This window comes from Ornithorhynchus anatinus, chromosome 9 (assembly GCF_004115215.2).
Source record: "Ornithorhynchus anatinus isolate Pmale09 chromosome 9, mOrnAna1.pri.v4, whole genome shotgun sequence".
NCBI lineage: Eukaryota > Metazoa > Chordata > Mammalia > Monotremata > Ornithorhynchidae > Ornithorhynchus > Ornithorhynchus anatinus.
Window position 1 is genome coordinate 15,825,969 of NC_041736.1, and position 21,783 is coordinate 15,847,751.

At 42.8% G+C, this 21,783-nt stretch overlaps 2 protein-coding genes across 3 annotated transcripts in view; one reads left to right on the forward strand and one right to left on the reverse strand.

Annotated features, from left to right (window-relative positions):
* Positions 1-1,185: 1,185 nt before the first annotated feature.
* FASTKD1 (FAST kinase domains 1) lies at positions 1,186-20,228 on the reverse strand. Its single transcript, XM_039913139.1, is given in 13 exon segments — positions 1,186-1,520; positions 1,879-2,061; positions 2,880-3,018; positions 4,153-4,276; positions 4,872-4,958; positions 5,084-5,213; positions 5,467-5,865; positions 6,051-6,178; positions 7,982-8,048; positions 9,275-9,383; positions 9,386-9,627; positions 9,744-9,776; positions 20,155-20,228. Coding segments are annotated over 13 exon segments (1,845 nt in total). The 3' UTR covers positions 1,186-1,390.
* The window catches only part of PPIG (peptidylprolyl isomerase G), a 40,267-nt gene continuing 33,961 nt past the window's right edge, over positions 15,478-21,783 (forward strand). The window contains exon 1 of one of the 2 annotated variants that reach the window (XM_001514666.5): positions 15,478-15,609. The gene's annotated coding sequence lies outside the window, so the exon portion shown is untranslated. Of the gene's footprint in view, positions 15,610-15,762; positions 15,864-21,783 lie in introns of those variants that run through there. The other variant, XM_029071880.2, reaches the window with a different exon arrangement.

Below are 21,783 nucleotides of genomic sequence, written 5' to 3' on the forward strand. Positions count from 1 at the left end.
AGAATTTACCATTCCCTTCACCATGTTTCCCTATGTAAGCAGGTCATCTATTAGCATATGATCAGACTCACCCACCTAAATAGGGAGGTGACTGGCTGCTTAACCAGGTGAGAAATTCTAGTCCTAGAGAACTGGACCAAGAAGCCAAGAGGGTGATATGTCCCATCCTTCCTGAGGGCAGAGTTGAGCTTCCCAGGAGAAGCAGAATAAAGGGAAATGCCTAAATTGGAGTTGATCACTGCCCATTATGCATCTCTCTCCCCTCTCCCTTAGATCCAGCCAGAAAAACCAGCGTGTGATCATGTATTTCTCTCCACTCAAACTACACCTAGGGTAAAAAGGAAGTTAGTTGGAGTTAATTTGGTTAGTGGCTTAATCTGTGGGTTATTTTTGTCTAAGCAAAGCTTTCGGGTAACACATCACCTAATCATGTGACATGTTAATCAGCTATTACGCTTGGCCCTTAAACAGTTTCATTAAACTTCAGTTGCTATAATTACTACCATGCAAAGCTTGCCTTGACTAATTCTCAGTTGAGCCTTCCAATTTGTGTTATTAATTACATCTTGGCCGGTTTGGGAGTCTGATTTGTTTCATTCATGACCGCTGGGGCCTACACAGAACTTGGATCCTGGCTGAAGTTCTTAGTTCCACACATTCTTTTCATAATCCTAAATTCAATGACTGATTTTGGCCCTTATTTAAAGATGTACGGCAAAGCAGCCCTAGTTTCTACTCAATGAGAAACTGTTGGAGTGTAGCCCCTGGTCCCATTATCCATTTAGGCAACTCTAAGCATTGCCCAGGGTCCAGGCAGGGAGGTGACAGGTGAAGATGGGGATGAGGCCACAGCCATTAAACCCTCTAGCAGGATCCAGAGATAACAGCTAGCTGTCAGTTGTGAATACTTCAGGGTCATCCTTCAAACAAGCAGGAAGGAAGCAATAACAGACCAGTCCCCTTGTCTCCAGAGCCCAAAACAATTACTATTAGTATCAGCAGTGGTTGGGTTTCAAGTTTGAGAAGTGCTCCCTAGTTCTGGCAGTATGGGATTTTGTAAACAGGACTTCCAAAAATGACCGAAGACCGTTAACCATGTAAGTGGAAAAAAAAAAATCTATGGATATTCACAATGACCAAAGAACAGTTCCCTGACTTTCAAGCAAAAACAATCTGCGATAACCGTTCAGTTAAAAAACTTTTTTTTAATATCTCTAGAGTTATTCCATCTTTGTTACACAGTAACAGTCCTACCTTCCAATTCATTTGGTATTACTTCACAGTATTGTTTCCAACAGTTCAGCTGGTCCTATTTAAAATTTTTTCTCACACGATTCCCAAGCAGCAAATATCTGACCTTCCGTGATCATACATTTAAATAAAACTATACTCAGAAATTGTCTTCTGCAAATATATGTTCTCTCAGGTACTTCATCCATGCATCTTTGGTTGACAGTTCCATAGAATTCCACACAAAATGAGGAATCTGTAAAACATTAAATTGTGGTTGGAGCTCAATACTGATCAGAAGAAAATACACAAAGCTGGGGTTGGGGAGGGGATTACTCAAACAAAATAGCAGGTCTTGCTGTTGCACGTCTAAATCATGTTTCCATTTGCTCATGTTGCCATCATCAGTGAAAGGTTCTTCCTAGTTCCTAACTAGACCTATAAATATGGGTTTTATCTCTTTCCCCTTCTCCAATTACACTCCCGCCCACCCCCACTCTCCTGAAGAATCAGCAGTGTTACTGGCTTGCAAAGATTGCATACATTTCTACTCTAAGAGCATTTTTCATGTCATGAAAAACTGAATCAGATGGAAGGTCATGATGAGTAGGTAAACCACAACCTTTTAAGAAACAAAATCACTGTCACCCAAAGCAACATATATACACCCACACACAAAATTTTATTCTGGAGCACCAAAAGGATTGAGTGTGACCTCCCTGAACTACACGATACCCCAGAATCTCCAAGTGCCGTTTTTGCATGGCCCACTTTCCTTTTAAGTGTTTATTCCTGCAAAAGGCTCTGGGACCCAAAAATTGCAAAGCAACTCTATATAAAAAAAAGACAATTCTGTTTCAAAATCTACAGTGATTTAACGTACCTACCAGCAGAGGCCAAAAACAACAATTTGACCTCGGGTCAAGGGCATCCTTAGCACCTACCATCCCTACCCACCATCCGCCCTGTGAGCTGTGACACTGGAATCTGCACCCTGGGACACTCCTTTCCCTCTCTCCAGGTCTCTGTGGCAGGCCAGGAGAAGGGGCTTGAGTGCACAGAAGGAAAGAGGGGCTCCCAGGAAGAAGTGGGGCATGGGAAGCCCTTTTCAGCATTTCTACTTCTGCTCTCCCCAGGATGGAAGGCTCACCCTGCCCAATCTGGTTACTCCACTACATACCAGCAGTGGAACAAACAAACAAAAAAGGTGAGCCTAGTAGTTAGAAAATTATTGGACATTAGCAAGATAATGCAATCAATGGTTTTGAGTGCTTACTATGTGCAGGGCACTGTTCTAAGCACTTGAGAAAGTACAATACAACAGAATTAGCAGACACATTCCCTAACGAGTTTACAGTCTAGATAGGACGACAGGCATTAAGTCATTTATAATACACAATTTAAAGATATGTATATGAGTCAGTCAACTGTATTTATTGAGCTCTTACTGTATGCAATGCACTGTACTAAGTTCTTGGGATGGTTCAATACAACAACTGACACATTCCCTGCTCACAAAGAGCTTAATGATGTGGGGTTGGGGGTAGGGCGAATAACAAATGTCCAAAGGTCACGGATCCCAGGGCACACACTGAATTTAAGGAATTTTGTCTTGGAATAACTGTATTTAAAAATACATAAAGATTTACCTTTGAGCTCCTGGTGGTAGGCTTGCCCCAACTAAGTGGGTATCTGGGCCCATGGGCAAGCTTGGCACACCCCCGCAAGTTATACGCTGGCTTCGGTAGGGAAGGTTTTTTCTCCTTTTATCCAGGACACATTCAAAATCTGTATTAAAGTAATTTAAAGTATTAAAATGCATGAACAAAAATCGAATCATATTTTGGAGAAATTAAAATGAGAGAATATATATCAACAGTCCAGGGATTAGGTGTTCCCCTAGTTTTCACTTTATATTTTAAAAATGGTCTATACAGAAAAACAAACTTGGGCAGCATATGGCCCAAAAACTACTACATCTATCAACAAAAATCCTCAAACATATTTGATACTTTTGTTTTAATTACTATGGTACATGTAGGAAATTGGCAAACTGCTTTCTGATTTATACAAGATAAAACACTGATCAAATCTACACCCAGCAAATCCTTCTCTAGAAAAATTTCTGAGGCCATGTTTCTTAGTAGTTGAAACATTTTCAATTCTAAATGACGACTCTGGAACCCAAAGTTGGCTCCATGAAGAACTGAGTCAAGAATGGCAAATTCCCTGGGGGAAAAAACCCTCAAAAAATAAACTTGTGCTGTACAGATCCTGTGCAGGAATCAGTGGTGGAACCAGGAATGGAACCCTAGCGAGCAACATCTAATTCATTGCTCTTCCACAGAATACTCTCTCCTCTTAATGGACAATGAGAGCATCACTCCTAAAATTGATACCCTTCCTTGTCATTAGCTAAATCAAAATGTTGTAAAATCTCTTTTTTATGCATCTCCTCTACGGGATTAAAACCACATCAGGTTAAGGAATAGAACTGGTAGGCCCCAGATCACTCTTGTCTTTTCAAGTTCTGATTCAGCTGAGTTAACCGGTCTAGTAATGTGGAAACAGCCCGGCAAAGTTGATTGGATTTCATAAATTCCTATGCATGACGCCTAAGCACTCCCACCAAGGAATGGCAGAAAGGCTGAGAAGCCAGTGGTGGAGAGCTTCAGAAAGGAGTGTCAGGGGGTTTGGGAGCGATCGGCACAGCCCGGAATCCCGTAGTTGTGTCTTTCACAAGCCCTCCTTCCACTCCTTCCCCAAGCTTTCCCAGATCAGTGCTCCTTCCAGCCCCACCCAAATTGTTCCCACAGCTCCCACTCCTGGTCCCCGGACCATCCACCTCTTATCACTCGATGGAGCCTCGCACTTTTTCCAAGTTTTTTTTGATTTCCAAACTCTCAGCCTTCACCCACTTACCTATTCTGCAATAGTAAGGTGTGAAAACTGATGCTCTTGTGTAACTGGTTCCTCCCAGAACCTCTCCCAACATTTTATAAATCTTGTGTTGCCCCGCATTTACATCACCGTTATCTAAAAGGAACTAAAAGTGATCGTTAATAATTGAATGCTTGATTATTTCACCAAAATTTGGCGCATCGGCCTTGGGATAAAATAATTTCAAACAGTTCCTTAAACTAAAAGCCATAGCTTGTACGTACGAAATCCAAATAGCATAGGGACAATCACTTCTCTGATTATTTGGGGGATTTTACTTAACACTAAATTGTTCAAAAAATTTAATAAACCTTGGGCTCTGTAAAAATAGCTTCTAAAAAGGACTGTGTAATTCTAGTGGACACTCTAATGGGGTTCTCTGAGCAATGAATCCCTGCTGTTTAAGGTTATGCATGCACTGAATTTTAAACCTTGAGGGCAGAGGAGCATGTGAACTCCGGAAATAATTGTTCAATGCCTAGACAGCCCAAAATGTGAATGGTTGCCGGCTCTCCCTAGCACAGAGGCCCAGGGAGGAGTGAGTGTTGTTTTAAGATGTAAGGAATCCATGTGCTGCTCCTCCCCAAGCCTTGGGCTCCAGGAATTCCTCTACTTCTGCTCTTTTCCTGGACCCACTCTGTGTTCAGACTCCACCTGTCGTGTGTGTGTGTGTGTGTGCGTGCACAAACTCAAGTGCACACCTGTGTGAGAGGGGGCAGCAAGGAAAAAACCTCAAAAAACCCAATAACTTCATCACCAAGAAACTGTCCAAAGAACTGGTCATTCTGCTAGCAAAATAACAAAAGTGATCATGTCTGACAGCTGATGCCTTGTGCCTTCACAAAGTAAATTCTTGAGCTGGTAAAGCATAAAGAGTCTTTTGTAGAGAATGAACGATACAAGGAAGGAGTCACTTAAAAGGGCCAAAATACTTTTTAATCAGACGTGAATTTTTGCTGTTCATTTCTTCCATTGTTTCAACCACTGCTAATGCTTGTTGACTGGTCAGTTCCTTGGCCATTAAGAGTAGAGTTGCTTTAAGTCTGGAAAGGAAAATATTTGAAATGTTAAAAATGATCTTTTGTGACATAAAAAATATCTTCTATCAGCAGCTCACAGCCCCTATATGGCTAAACCAGAGCGCTATCCTAGAATGAGAAGGCAGAGAAATACCTGTATTAAAATTCAACCACCCCACTGTGAAAAAGTTCTAAAAGGAGAGTGTTATACTGGGGGATTGCTGTATTAAATCCCTTCAGTGCATAGGCTGAAATAAAACATTTAAAATTAAATTACCGTTCTCTTTCCTTCGGTCCCGCCATGGGTCCCAGTGCTGCCAACAATTTCACAAAGCAAGCAGGATTATTAAAAAGATCCATCATTTGAATAAGCTTCTCTTTGGTAACTAAACGAAATGCACAACTGTTAAACTGCAGCGATTGGTATAACCCAAGGATAATGTTAATGGAATCCAAATGTAAGCAGATGGTGTTATTGACAAAAACGTTACCGCACTTTTCGACTAAGGGATGAAAATTATATCTAACACTGCAAAGGAATTGCAGTATTCTTCTTGAGGTGTTCAGGAGGGAAGAATGCTTTGTGTCAAAGAGAAACTCTGCTTTGTTCACTAGTTGTCCTCAAAAATCAGGTGAGATAACAGAAGAAATGCTGACCATCAACACAGATAAGGCCCTAAAAAATCAAACATGTTTACACTTAGCTATACCAAATTTCAACAATCACAGACAGTATAGAACTGAATGATTTGATTTAAAAAAACACTGGGATAATTGGGATCAACAAACAGCACATCAGAGAGGGTCCATTGTTTTCAACAGATTGAATTCAACATTTAGATTTCACCAGAGCAAGATTACCTTAAATCTTGTTCTGAGTCCAAGTTTCTGTTCAGAATGTCGGCTACTTTGCCCATTAAAGGACTAACATGTAACTGTTGATCACAGAGGCATGTGGAGTATTTTGACAACACTGTAAGGTTAAACCTGTTAATTGATAAAAACACACAGAATTTTCTAAATTCTTACTTTTCAAAGCTAATGAGATAAGCAATACATATGATCCAAAACAGAAACCCAAACAAATAAGGAATATATTTTTATTCTTCATCAGTCACTGTTACTTTTGGCTTAACCAAGACTTCAGTCAGATGGAAAAAAAATGTAGGAATTCATAACTTTGGAATTTTTCAAAAGTAATAGCAGAATTCCACGTCAGTACTCTCCAATTACATTCAGGACCATTTGGTAAAATGAAATTTGATAAAAAAAGAAATATTTGATCAGCAAAGTTCCTCCTCTAACCACATACTAAATAACTGCAAGAAGGTCCAGGATTCAAATGACCCATCTTCCCTAGAATCTTTGTTCCTGAACCCTCTGGACAACCTATGGAAGTCATTTCCTCCAAGTAGTCTCTAGGTCAGCCCTGACTTTTCAGTCCCAATTCTTGGTAACCAGAATTTGACAAACCTGTGACTCCCATTTCCTCAGGATGCAGGATCCAAGAGTTTTACTGCCTTACATAATTGTTTAATATTCTTAGAACAACTTTAGGTGGAAATAATTTTCTGACTTCATCTAGAAGAGGCAAAATGGAACCCACCAAAAGTACTCCCTGGCATTTCTACTCCCAAAATCTTGTAACTATTTTTCATTCACTTATATAGGCTCCTCAATACCTTCAATATGTTTTCCTCAATACATTCAATACCCGCTAGTCATTTCTATCACATTTCTTTTCCTTACACCTACCCTTAGCACCTGTGCTTATATTTAGCTGTACACACAATTATAGGAATTGTTCTTGTTTAAAAAAAAAATGTGTCTGCTTCCCTGTCAGACTCTAAGCTCCCTGAGGGACGAGAACACATCATTTTTCTATATTGCACTTTCCCAAGTGCTTAGCACAATGCCAGTATACCGAGTAGGTGCTCAAGAAATACAACTACTAATACTGAAATGAAAAATTAACTTTATGATGAATTTCAAAAGCTTCTGCAACTCCCAGGCCAAATACTGCTTCTGCTGTACTCTGCCAAGTGCTTCACACTCATTGGGAGCTTAATAAATACCACCCGTGATGAAACCTATGTTGATCTGAGAAATGCTGATTACAGCAAATAAAAAATCACCATTCACAAACAAACAGATGCTTGTGACTTTGCTGGAAATTTATATCATAGAGATTTTTTTATTAGAGTTCAATTGCTTGAGAACTATTATCACTATTTTTAAAAATGGACACCAAAGGACAATTAGACCCTTTCCAGAATATGAAATCAAATATAATTATGATCAGCTATTTGAAAGGAGAAAGCACAAAAAGGGGAAGAACTTCAGAAGAAAAGATCTGCAGTCTTGAGAGCAATGTGCCAGGACTTTACATGGCTGAATCTTCTAAAACCAACAGTAAAAACTGTCACATTTTATACATTATATAGGCAACCTAAACTAAACATCTTGCCTCTAGTAATCATAGCAAAGTAAATACAGTATTGCTGCAAGGAGGCAGACATACAAAACGAAGTCTTAGTGTCTAGTTTCCAACTATAGATAGTAGGTTAGAGTGACCACCTCCACATAAAGCCTAGAGAAAGGCCTCTCATCAAAAGTATGGCAGCTCCAGGGACTGAAAGAAGGGGAAAAGAAAGCAAAAGAAAAGAGGGAGAATGCAGAGGAAATGCACTGTGGCCAAGCCCAGCAAAGATCCTAAAAGCCTGCATTATAAGAATTTCAGGACTAATACCTGGAAAAGTCTTCAGCGGTCTTAGAGTGTCCAGTACGTAGCTTTCCACCCTTCTCCATGCTTCCACGACCAGCTCTTTGACCAAGGAATCATGGGCTTCCACGCCAAACCTTAATATTAGGGTTAAAAAAAAAAAACAAAAACAGGCAAATCTTAAATCAATGTCGATTTGTTTTATTAATGCAAAAGCTCTGCCTGCAGCATGGCCTAGTGGAAACAGCACCGGCTTGGGAGTTAGTGGACCTGAGTTCTAATCCTGACTCTGCTTCCTGCTTGATGTGTGACCTTGGGCAAGTCATTTGGCTTCTCTGTGCCTCAGTTTCCTCAACTGTAAAATGGGGATTCAATATCTGTTCTTCCTCCTAGACTATGATCCCCTTATGGAAAAGGGGCTGTGTCCAACCTGATTACCTTGGACCTAACGCAGCGCTTAGAACAGTGCTTGACACACAGTAAGCGCTTGGCAAATACCCTAGTAATTACTTTAGACTGCCAAAATCCAAGCTTCAAACTCTGCTTAAAACACAGCATGAGTCATTCTCTGCCTTCAAAGGTACTTAGAGGCTCACACCCCTTAGTGGAATGTGGAGAGAAAGGGAGGAGAAAAAACCTGGAATTGCAGTTCTGGGATACAGTGAATCTATCAGGATGCAACTATTTTTCCAGCATTCACACTATTTAACTGTGAGATTGTCAGAATGCCTAAAATCAATAGTTTCTACTTCCAACGCAGATTAACTGATTAGACTTTTATTCTAACTGCTTTTAAATATGTAACGTTTCTGTGGTGCTACGTTGTCAAATAAAGACAAAACACCAGGAATAAGGAAGCAGTCATTTGTCGGCTGTGTGACTTTGGGAAAGTCCCTTAACTTCTCTGTGTCTCAGTAGCCTCATCTGTAAAATAATAATGTTGGTATTTGTTAAGCACTTACTATGTGCAGAGCACTGTTCTAAGCGCTGGGGTAGACATAGGGGAATCAGGATGTCCCACGTGGGGCTCACAGTCTTCATCCCTATTTTACAGATGAGGGAACTGAGGCACAGAGAAGTTAAGTGACTTGCCCACAGTCACACAGCTGACAAGTGGCAGAGCTGGGATGGTAAAATGGTAAATAATAGTGTGAGCCCCTCGTGGGACATGGACTGTGTTCAATCTGATTAACTTGTGTCTACCCCTGTGCTTAGTATAGCACTTGGCACACAGTAAGTGCTTAACAAATAAAATTAAATTAGAAAAAAAATCTTCATAGTTCAGCATCAAAGGGTTTACAATAAAATATAAATGAGAACAATTCAGTACACATTTCAGTGACACAGAAGATCATTTTCTCACCTCAGCATGACATACAGTATATTCACCAAGGCATCACTATCCATTAATTCTATTTTGTTTTCAGCTAAAATTCGCAAAGTAAGAAACTGGGGGTGATCCCTGACATAATACTTCTCTTCTGGGTGGTCTGCCCTTTCTGAAACTGCCCAAGCTCTTTAATCGCGTATTCCACATGTTTTTCTGAAAGTTTGGCTTTATTCTTCCCAACTAGATCAGGAATTTCATCTTCATTTGTGCAGTTCCTTAACTGGCCAGGCAATGCATCACTGTTTAGAGGTCGAAACTGACAGAATCTCCAACAGAATTGATAACAGGCCTCAGGCGAAGCATATTTCTCCAGTCCCTCAAGATGACTCGGAAGGGTTTAGAAAAACGTTCAGCTAACTGCTTTCTTCAAAGCAAACTCTAGCTATTAAGGATGTGATATGCATTGGCATAGCTTCGCGTTTGTTCCATCAGTTGTATTTACATTTTGCAGAATCGGCATTTCAATCCAAGATACCTACGGAAAAGATTAGTTTAATATTACTTGAGAAGAAAGCGGGTGTAAAAATTTTAGAATCGATCGATCAATTAGTGGCATTTATTGCGTGATTTCTGTCTGCAGAACACTCTGTTAGGCACTCGGGAGAGCACAATACAAAAGAGTTGATAGATACGTTCCCTGTCCACAATGAGATTACAGTCTAGAAGGAAGTACACTGATTTGGCAACATATTCATAGCAAACCCACAGCACTAACCTCTAATAGACAGCTGGGAGATAGGAAATAACATAAATAATTCCCACACTATATTCTGCCCATCCCACCAACTTTTTGACCGGAGCTAACAAGCAACCACACATGAGACGGACACTGAAATAAATTACAGATAGAAGAAAGAGTAGAGTACCGGGAAATGTATATAAACCCTGGGGCTGAGGTGAATATCGAAGTACTTAGGTGATACAGAGGAGATGGCGAGGAGGGGAAATGAGGGCTTAGTCAGGGAAGGCCCCTTGATTAAGTGATTTTTGGAGGGTTTGGAGAGTGGGGAGAGTGTTGGACTCTAAATGCTCAAATACCACAATTAATTATGTTTCAGACGTCACAGCTGTCTCTTGAAGTGTCAGGTGAGGTTAATTCCGACTCAGACTTGTCTGCTGTGCGACCATGGGCAAGTCATTTCCTTCCCTGGGCCTCGTTCCCTCTTCTGCTTAATGTATTAATAAATACGATTGAATGAATGTGAGCCCATTGTTGGGTAGGGATTGTCTCTATCTGTTATTGAACTGTACTTTCCAAGCGCTTAGTACAGTGCTCAGCACACAGTAAGCGCTCAATGAATACGGCAATGAATGAATGAATGTGCGAAGTGCTGGGGTGGATTCAAGATAATCAGGTTGGACACAGTCCTTGCTTGACCCACAAAGATAGAAAGGAGAACAAATGAGGAAATGGAGGCACAGAGAAGTTAAATGACTTGCCCAACGACACAGAGGGGGCAAATTCATTCATTCAATTGGATTTACTGAGCGCTTACTGTGTGCAGAGCCCTGTACTAAGCGCTTGGAATGTCCAATTGGGCACCAGATAGAGACAATCCCTGCCCAACAACCGGCTCAAGGTCTAAAAGGGGGAGACAGACAGCAAAGCAAAACAGAACAAAACAAGTAGTCTGGCATCAATATCATCAAGATAAATAAAATTACAGATACATACACATGATTAACAAAATAATTAGAGTAATAAATAATATATACAAATATGCCCAGTGCTGAGAGGAAGGGGGATGAGTAAGGGGCGGGAGCCAGAGGGATGGGGAGGGGAGGAGAAGCAAAGGGAAAAGGGGGCTCAGTCTCCTGGAGGAGGTGAGCTCGTATCCACCTCAACGTTTAGTACGGTGCCTGGCCCAGAGCCATGGGAAGCAGCGTGGCTCAGTGGAAAGAGCTCGGGGTTGGGAGTCGGAGGACGTGGGTTCTAATCCCACATCCCCCACCTGTCTGCTGTGTGGCCTTGGGCAAGTGACTTCACTTCTCTGTGCCTCAGTTACCTCATCTGTAAAACGGGGAGTCAAAGTGTGAGCCCCATGTGGGACAACCGATTACCCTGCATCTCCCCCAGTGCTTGAACAGCGCTTGGCACATCGTGGCTCAGTGGAAAGAGCATGGGCTTAGGGGTCAGAGGTCATGGGTTCTAATCCCAGATCCTCCACCTGTCAGCTGTGTGACTTTGGACAAGTCACTTACCTTCTCGGTGCCTCAGTTACCTCCTCTGTAAAATGGGGATAAAGACTGGGAGCCCTACGTGGGACAACCTGATGACCCTGTATCTCCCCCAGCGCTGCAAACAGTGCTCGGCACACAGCAAGCGCTTAACAAATACCAATATTAGTATTATGAGAAGCAGTGTGGCTCAGTGGAAAGAGCCCAGGCTTGGGAGTCAGAGGTCATGGGTTCGAATCCTGCATCTGCCTCTAGTCAGCTGGGTGACCTTGGGCAAGTCACTTCACTTCTCTGTGCCTCAGTGACCTCATCTGCAAAACGGAGATGAAGACTGGGAGCCCTACGCGGGATGACCTCATGACTTTGTATCTACCCCAGCGCTTAGGGCTTACCCCAGCACATAGTAAGCGCTTAAAAAATACCAACATTATTATGATGAAGCACTTCACAAATACCAACATTATGAACCACTTAACAAATACCAACATTATTATGGTGAAACGCTTGACAAATACCAACATTATTATTATGAAGCGCTTAACAAATACCAAGATTATTATGAAGCGCTTAACAAATACCAACATTATTATGAAGCGCTTAACAAATACCAACATTATTATGAAGCGCTTAACAAATACCAACATTATTATGAAGCGCTTAACAAATACCAACATTATTATGAAGCGCTTAACAAATACCAACATTATTATGAAGCGTTTAACAAATACCAACATTATTATGAAGCGCTTAACAAATACCAACATTATTATGAAGCGTTTAACAAATACCAACACTATTATGAAGCGTTTAACAAATACCAACACTATTATGAAGCGTTTAACAAATACCAACACTATTATGAAGCGTTTAACAAATACCAACACTATTATGAAGCGTTTAACAAATACCAACATTATTATGAAGCGTTTAACAAATACCAACATTATTATGAAGCGTTTAACAAATACCAACATTATTATGAAGCGTTTAACAAATACCAACATTATTATGAAGCGTTTAACAAATACCAACATTATTATGAAGCGTTTAACAAATACCAACATTATTATGAAGCGTTTAACAAATACCAACATTATTATGAAGCGTTTAACAAATACCAACATTATTATGAAGTGTTTAACAAATACCAACATTATTATGAAGTGTTTAACAAATACCAACATTATTATGAAGTGTTTAACAAATACCAACATTATTATGAAGCGCTTAACAAATACCAACATTATTATGAAGTGCTTAACAAATACCAACATGATTATGAAACGCTTAACAATACCAACATTATTATTATGAAGCGCTGAACAAACATGAACATTATTACTACGAAGCGCTTAAATACCTGCATTATTAACAAATAATAATTACAATCTAATTATTAAATTGTAATTTAACCACATATTCAGTGGTGTAATTTTAATAATGATTTTAATAACCATCTTATATATTTGATCACAGTTAGTTATTTAATATAATTAAATAAGTAATAGATCCAACAGTCAATTATTATTATACTAATTGATATATTACTTATTACACTGTAATTTGGTTGTATATTTAATGGTGTGCTTCTTTTGGTAGTGATTTTAATGATAATTTTATGTATTTGATAATATAGTTATTGATTTAACATAAATACTTAATAGATCCAAAAGATCCTACAGATCCCATAGATCAATCCACTCATGTGGGACAACCTGATTACCTTGTATCGCTTTTGGCGCTTGGAACAGTGCTCTGCACATAGTAAGAGCTTAACAAATACCCACATTATTATTAATAGATCTAACAGTCAATTATTATGATGATATTAATTGAGATTATACTCATTAAATTGTAATTTGATTATATATTCAATGATGTGCTTATTTTGTTAATGATTTAAATATTAATTTTATGTATGATAGTCTACTTATCTATTTAACTGCATTTAATCATTGATAAATCCCACAGTCACTACCTCCGGGATGATTTCTTTCCTAAACACCAGAAATTAATAATTTTACGTATTTGATGGTCTAGCTATCGATTTAATTGCATTAAATAACTGATAAATCCCAGTCACTACCTCCAGTATGATTTTTCCCTAAACACCAGAAATTAATAACGATTTCACATATTTGAGTCTAGTTATCGATTTAATTGCATTAAATCATTAACAAATCCCACAGTCACTACCTCCAGTATGATTTTTTTCCTGAAGCCCAGAAATTAATAATAATTTTACGTATTTGTTATTCTAGTTATCGATTTAGCTGCATTAAGTAATTGACAAATCCCACAGTCACTACCTCCAGTATGATGTTTTTCCTAAAGCCCAGAAATTAATATTCATTTTACATATTTGGTAGTCTAGCTACTGATGTAACTGCATTAAATCATTGACAAATCCCAGTCACTACCTCCAGTATGATTTTTTTCAATAATAATAATAATAAATCCCACAGTCACTACCTCCAGTATGATTTTTTTCATAAACACCAGAAATTAATAATCATTTTACATATTTGATAGAGTAGCTATCGGTTTAACTGCATTAAATAATTGACAAATCCCACAGTCTACCTCCAGTAGGATTTTTTTTCCTAAACACCAGAAATAAATAACGATTTCACATATTTGATAGTCTAGCTATCGATTTAACTGCATTAAATAATTGACAAATCCCACAGTCACTACCTCCAGTAGGATTTTTTTCCTAAATTCCAGAAATTAATAATCATTTTATGTATTTGATAGTCTAGTTATCGATTTAACTGCATTAAATCATTGACAAATCCCACAGTCACTACCTCCAGTAGGATTTTTTTTCCTAAACACCAGAAATAAATAACGATTTCACATATTTGATAGTCTAGCTATCGATTTAACTGCATTAAATAATTGACAAATCCCACCGTCACTACCTCCAGTATGATTTTTTCCCTAAACACCAGAAATTAATAACGATTTTACATATTTGATAGTCTAGTTATCGATTTAATTGCATTAAATCACTGACAAATCCCCCCGTCACTCCCTCCAGTATGTCTTTCCTAAATCCCAGAAATTAATAATCATTTTACCTATTTGATAGTCTAGTTATCGATTTAACTGCATTAAATCATTGACAAATCCCACCACAGTCACTACCTCCAGTATGATGTTCTTCATTAAGTAATTGACAAATCCCCCCGTCACTCCTTCCAGTATGATGTTTGTCCTAAATCCCCGAAATTAATAATCATTTTACCTATTTGATAGCCTAGCTATCGATTGAATTGCATTAAATCATTGACAAATCCCCCCGTCCCTCCCTCCAGTATAATATTTTTCCTAAATCCCCGAAATTAATCATCATTTTACCTATTTGATAGTCCAGCTATCGATCGAACTGCTTTAAATCCTTGACAAATCCCCCCGTCACTCCCTCCAGTATGATATTTTTCCTAAATCCCCGAAATTAATCATCATTTTACCTATTTGATAGTCCAGCTATCGACTGAACTGCATTAAATCATTGACAAATCCCCCCGTCCCTCCCTCCAGTAGGATTCTTTTCCTAAACACCAGAAATTAATAACGATTTCACATATTTGATATCGATGGAACTGCATGAAACCATTGACAAATCCCCCCCCCCCGCCCCGTCACTACCTGCGGGATAACTTTTTTTCCTAAAGCCCGGCAATGAGGCTGCGTCTCCCTCAGGCCGGGGGCGGTTGGTCCCGAGCTGGGGCGGGTCCCGCAGGCCGGGGAACCTCCGCACGCAAAAAATTCACGCCATCCTCACGGAGGAAACGAGGGGGGACGTTTAGTCCAGTGCTCTGCACAGAGTAAGCGCTCAATAAATGCTACTGAATGAGAGAACGGGGAGCGGGGCGCGCAGGGGGCGAGCGGCCGGGGGAGGCCGTAATGGCGGACGGCGGGAGGCTGGTGGGGGGGGGGAAGAAGGGGGTTGTGACGCACTTCCGGCGCGACACCAGCGCGCCGCCATCCTCCTCCTCCTCCTCCCCTCACGCCGGGGCCGGGGGAGAAGGGCGGCCGCGGCGGCGTTGGAGAAGACGATTCATCGCCCTTTCTGGCGGCGGTAGATTTGAAGGTCGGAGGCGGGGCCGAGGGAGCGAGCGGAGGTAAGAGGCCGAGGCCCGGGCGCCCCCCGCTCTGCCCTCGGCGGGCCGGAGGGAGGGGGAGGAGGAGGAGAAGAAGGAGGAGGAGGAGGGATCTCCCTCCGCTCCTCGCGCCCGCCGGGCCTGACGCATTTTGCCGCACCGTCTCCAACATGGCGGCGGCGGAGGAGGAGGAGGAGGAGGAGTAGTAGTAGTGAGGGGGCTCCGCGCCAGTCCTGCCCGGGACCCGCCGAGGGGGAGCGGCGGAGGCGGCCCAGGTGAGTGAGGGCGGGGCGACCCGCAGCCCAACATGGAGGGAGTCTGGGTGGGAAGGGCTTCGGCGCCCTCCTCCTGCTCCTCCCTGCCTCCCCCTCAGGCTGAGGCGGCCCGCTTCTGGAGCGGGGCTCAGCGGCGAGAGCCCGGGCCGGGCAGGCGGAGGCCGCCGGGTCCCATCCCGACTCCTATCGACTGTGAGGCCCTGGGCCTCAGTGCCCTCATCCGGAAAATGGGGATCAGCCATTCATTCATTCGAGGAGGAGCGGGGCTCGGCGGCAAGAGCCCGGGCTGGGCAGGCGGAGGTCGCCGGTTCCAATCCCGCCTCCTATCGACTCTGTGACCCTGGGCGAGTCACTTCTCTGGGCCTCAGTGCTCTCATCTGTAAAATGGGGATCATCCATTCATTCATTCGAGGAGGAGCGGGGCTCGGCGGCAAGAGCCCGGGCTGGGCAGGCGGAGGTCGCAGGTTCCAATCCCGCCCCCTATCGACTCTGTGACCCTGGGCCTCAGTGCCCTCATCTGCAAAATGGGGAATCATCCATTCATTTATTAGAGAAGGAGCGGGGCTCGGCGGCAAGAGCCCGGGCTGGGCAAGCGGAGGTCGCAGGTTCCAATCCCGCCTCCTATCGACTGTGAGACCCTGGGCGAGTCACTTCTCTGGGCCTCAGTGCCCTCATCTGTAAAATGGGGAATCATCCATTCATTTATTAGAGAAGGAGCGGGGCTCGGCGGCAAGAGCCCGGGCTGGGCAAGCGGAGGTCGCAGGTTCCAATCCCGCCTCCTATCGACTGTGAGACCCTGGGCGAGTCACTTCTCTGGGCCTCAGTGCCTTCATTTGTAAAATGGGGATCATCCATTCATTTATTAGAGAAGGAGCGGGGCTCAGTGGCAACAGCCCGGGCTGGGCAGGCAGAGGTCGCCGCTTCAAATCCTGCCTCCTATCAACTGTGTGACCCTGGGCGAGTCATTTCACTTCCTTGGGCCTCAGTGCCCTCATCTGTAAAATGGGCTTCATTCATTCATTAGGGAAGCAGCGGGGCTCAGCAGAAAGAACCCGGGCTGGGGAGGCAGAGGTCGCCGGTTCGAATCCCGCCTCCTATCAACTGTGAGACCCTGGGCGAGTCACTTCTCTGGGCCTCAGTGCCCTCATCTGCAAAATGGGGATCATTTGCTCATTCATTTAGAAGCAGCGGGGCTCAGTGGCAAGAGCCCCGGCTGGGGAAGTGGAGTTTGCCGGTTCCAATCCCGCCTCCTATCAACTGTGTGACCCTGGGCAAGTCACTTTACTTCCCTGGGCCTCACTGACCTCATCTGTAAAATGGGGATCATCCATTCATTTATCAGAGAGCAGGGCTGGGGAGGCCAAGGTCGTTGGTTCCAATCCCGCCTCCGCCGCTTATCGACTGTGTGACCCTGGGCGAGTCACTTCACTTACCTGGGCCTCAGTGCCCTCTTCTGGAAAATGGGGATGGAGACTGTGAGCCCCACGTGGAACAACCTGATCACCTTGTATCTACTCCAGCCCTTAGAACAGTGCTCGGCACGTAGTAAGCACTTAACAAATACCAACGTTATTATTATTATTTATCTGGGCTTCAGTGCCCTCATCTGTAAAATGGGGATCATTCATTCATTCGAGAAGGAGCAGAGCTCAGTGGAAAGAGCCCGGGTTGGGGAGGCATAAGTCGCTGGTTCAAATCCCCTTTTCCGCCTTCTATTAAGTGTGTGACCCTGGTCGAGTCACTTCTCTGGGCCTCAGGTCCCTCATCCGCAAAATGGGGATCATTCATTCATTCATTGAGAAGCAGCGGGGCTCAGTGGCAAAAGCCGGAGCTGGAGAGGCAGAAGTCGCCGGTTCAAATCCCATCTCCGCCGCTTATCAAGTGCGTGTGTGAGACTCTGGGCCTCATTGATCTCATCTGGAAGGAAAATGGGGATGGAGACTGTGAGCCCCACGTGGGACAACCTGATGACCCTGTATCTCCTCCAGCGCTTAGAACAGTCCTTGGCATTTAGTAAGCGCTTAACAAATGCCAATATTATTACTATTATTTCTCTGGGCCTCAGTTCCCTCATCTGTAAAATGGGGTTCATTCATTCGTTGGTTCATTAGAGAGGAACGGGGCTCAGTGGAAAGAACCCCGGCTGGGGAGGCAGAGGTCATGGGTTCTCATCCTGACTCTTGCAAGCCACTTGTCTGCTGTGTGATCTTGGGCAAGGCAGTTCACTTCTCTAGGCCTCAGTTCCCTCATCTGGGAAATGGGGATGAAGACTGTGAGCCCCACGTGGGACAACCTGATTACCTTCTATCTACTCCAGCACTAAGAACATTGCTTGGCACATTGTAAGTGCTTACAAATATCATCATAGTAATCATTCATTCAGTAGTATTTATTGAGCCCCTACTATGTGCAGAGTGCTCTACTAAGCGCCTAGAATGTACAGTTTGGTATCATTTGGTGCAATGATGACTGATTCCAATTTTTTATGTTGTACAGTGTGGCGTGATCACAGGGTCTTTTGTTCCTTAATGTTTCCCTTGATGAGGGAAAAGTTAGCAGAGGAATCTCATTTTTTACATTCTGTATGCCATTCGTTTGGCGGTTCCTTAAAACTGATTTATTGAAAGTATCACAAATGTTTTCTTTCAAATTATTCTTAGATTCTACTTTTCTCTATTTTATTGACTTCTCGGGCTGTAGTTGGCCAGGGAATGTGCCTGTTTACTGTGACGGTCTAGTCTCCCAAGCACAGTGTTCTGCACACAGAGAAGCAGCGTGGCTCAGTGCGCGGGCTGGGATGCATGGTGTGGGGAGTCAGAGATCGTGGGTTCAAATCCCGGCTCCACCGCTTGTCAGCTCTGTGACTTTGGGCAAGTCACTTCACTTCTCTGGGCCTCAGTTCCCTCCTCTGTAAAATGGGGATGAAGACTGTGAGCCCCATGTCGGATAACCTGATCACCTTGTATCCCCCCCCCCAGTGCTTAGAACAGTGCTTGGCACATAGTAAGCCCTTAACAAATGCCATCAGGATTTGTTGTTATTAATCGGGCTCACGATCTTCATCCCCATTTTACAGAGGAGGTAACTGAGGCAGAGAGAAGTGAAGTGACTTGCCCAAAGTCACCCAGCTGACAAGCAGCCGAGCAGGGACTAGAACCCATGACCTCTGATTCCCAAACCTGGGCTCTTTCCACTGAGCCATGCAGCTTCTAGCCCAAATGGACTTCAAGAAAAAAGGCCCCCATGTGCCCCCCTCCCCCAAAACATAACACAGTCCCCTGGGGTTTGGGGAACGACTGACCTCTGGGCTTTGTAAGAGAGATGCCAGATGGAGCGATTTTCACAGTGTTCTAGGAAGTTGGTTGGATAATTGCTCGTTGGGCATTGGACAGGTAGTTATCTTTATTACGTTAAAGTTTTGAAGTTCCTTCTTCCATTTAAAAGGGAGAGATTGATTCTCAGGTCGGGTTTCGTTCCTTTTGCTCCCTGGCACTTGCCTAGTCTTGGGGAGGAAGTCTGTTGATAACCGTAGCAATACATGCAGTTATTTCTCTTATTTTTTTATTCCCAACGTTCCTCTTCCAAATATGTGGCGTCTGGCACATTTTAACGACGTGATCTCATTTTAATAATTAGAATTATGGTATTTAAGTCTTCCTATGTGCTAGGTGCTGGGATGGGTACAAGCAAATCGGGTTGGACACAGTCTCTGTCCCCTGTGGCCCTCACAGTCTCAGTCCCCATTTTATAGATGAGGTAACTGAGGTCCAGAGAAGTGACTTGCCTAAGGTCACACAGCAGACAAGAGGCAGAGTTGGGATTAGAACCCATGACCTTCGGACTCCCAGGCCTGGTCTCTATCCACTATGCCAGGCTGCTTCTTAATTCTTATTTTAATCTCTGTTCTCTGGTCAAATATGATGTGCTCGAAGATATTGAGATTTCTTGCCTGTAATAACTGTATTGCAGGGATGGAAAGGGATGAGTGTTTGAATGATATATCCAGCAAAGTGTTACCCCTTTCCTTCTTGGGGTCTTGCTAACTTGGTTCTCCCCTATCAATCTGTAATCTCAGAAGTTGAATGGGAACTAAAAAGTTCTAAATTATCTGTTTTTAAAGGGATGTTTGCTGGAAACAGCTACTAGGTATAGGCATTTCTATTTTGCTGAAATATTTTCTGTCAACCCCAATGCTTAATATAGTGCTTGGCATGCAGTAAGCACTTAATGAATGCTGTCATTATTATTGGTTGTGTTCTTGAAAATTTGGTGTTTTGGGAAAGACACATACTTTGTAACTATTGACTCCATAGGAATTAATGGATTGGGGTGAGGTGGTAAGAAGGAAATCATCATGTCTGACATTTTGGATATAAATTCCTCCAATATTCTTATCTCCCCCATTAGAATGCTTTCCACTCTTGCCACTCGTTATTTTTCAGAATTAAAATAATCCATAAAGTTGAAAAATGCAAAGCACTGTACAGTAAAACTAAGGCAGAGGCCTAGAAGTGTAGAGCAGCAGTCCACCTTGAGAAGTGCACTCACATACATACCGACAGCTATTTTTTTCCTATTCCAAATCTACGTGTACCAACTTGGATCACGGTACACCTAGAACATATTGGTGTTTGGGAAAAATGTTCCCTTAAAGCTTCCTAACGTTATCTCCAAGTCATGGGAAGAAAACATGTTTCAGAATAAATAATTGTACTTAAATGCCTTGAGTTCTTTACTGTAGCATATGGAGTTTCAATTTTATTCAGCCAGCGTTTGGGCAGAGTTCCACCAGAGATCATTTTGTTGTTGTTAATCTGTTCATGGAAAGCGAGTAATGAAAGCTAATAAGATGTACTTTAATTGCGCCCTTACAGAATGAACGGGGAGGAGAGTTTATTCAGTAATAATCATAATAATAATTATGGTATTAAGCGCTTGCTCTGTCAGGCACTGTACTAAGCGGATTGGGTTAGATACAGTCCCTGTCCCACGTGGGACTCAGTTTTCATCACCACTCGTGAGGTGATGAGGTAATTGAGGCACAGAGAAGTGAAATGGCATGCCCAAGGCCACACAACAAGCAGGTGATGGAGCCAGGATTAGAACCCATGACCTTCTGGCTCCCAGGCCCATGCGCTATCCACTGAGCCATGGGGGAGCAGTGTGGCCTAGTCAGGGAACGTGGGCCTGGGAGTCAGAGGAACAGGGTTCTAATCCTGGCACTGCCACCTGTCTGCTGTGGCTTTGGGAAGATCATTTAGCTGCTGGCCCCAATTTCAAATAATGGTATTTATTGTGTACAGAGCACTGTCCTAAGTGCTTGGAAAGTACAAATACAACAGAATTGGTAGGCACAATCCTTGCCCACAGGGAGTTTCCTCATCCTGTAAAATGGAGTTTAAATCCTAGTCCCTCCTTCTTAGACTGTGAGCCCCATGTGTGCTCCGTCATTAGCTTGGATCTACCCCAGCGCTTAGTACAGTGCTTGGCCCGTAATAGCACCTGACAAGTACCATCCAGAAAAAAAAGATACGGTGACCACCTGGCCTATGGTCGTAGTTTTTTGGATAGAGAAGAAGTCAATCTAGAAAATTATCATGGAAAAAGCAGGATTTAGCAGCAATCTGAATGAGTTGTAAGAGCAAGGAATGAATAATGATGCCATGGAAGCAGGCTTTGGAAACAAGAAAGGATTGTCCTGTTAAATGTAATGGGAAAGTTAGGTGCAGGAGAAGAATTTGGAGGGAATGTGAAGAGTTCAGTGTTTGACATTGATTTTTGAGGGGCCAGCCAAACATCCATATGAAGATGTCTTGCAGGCAACAGGAGGTGCGAGATTGCAAGGGGGGAGAGAGGCAGGGGCTGGCAGTGGAGATATGAGAGTTGTGTGTGTAGAAATGGTAACCGAAACCTTGGGAGT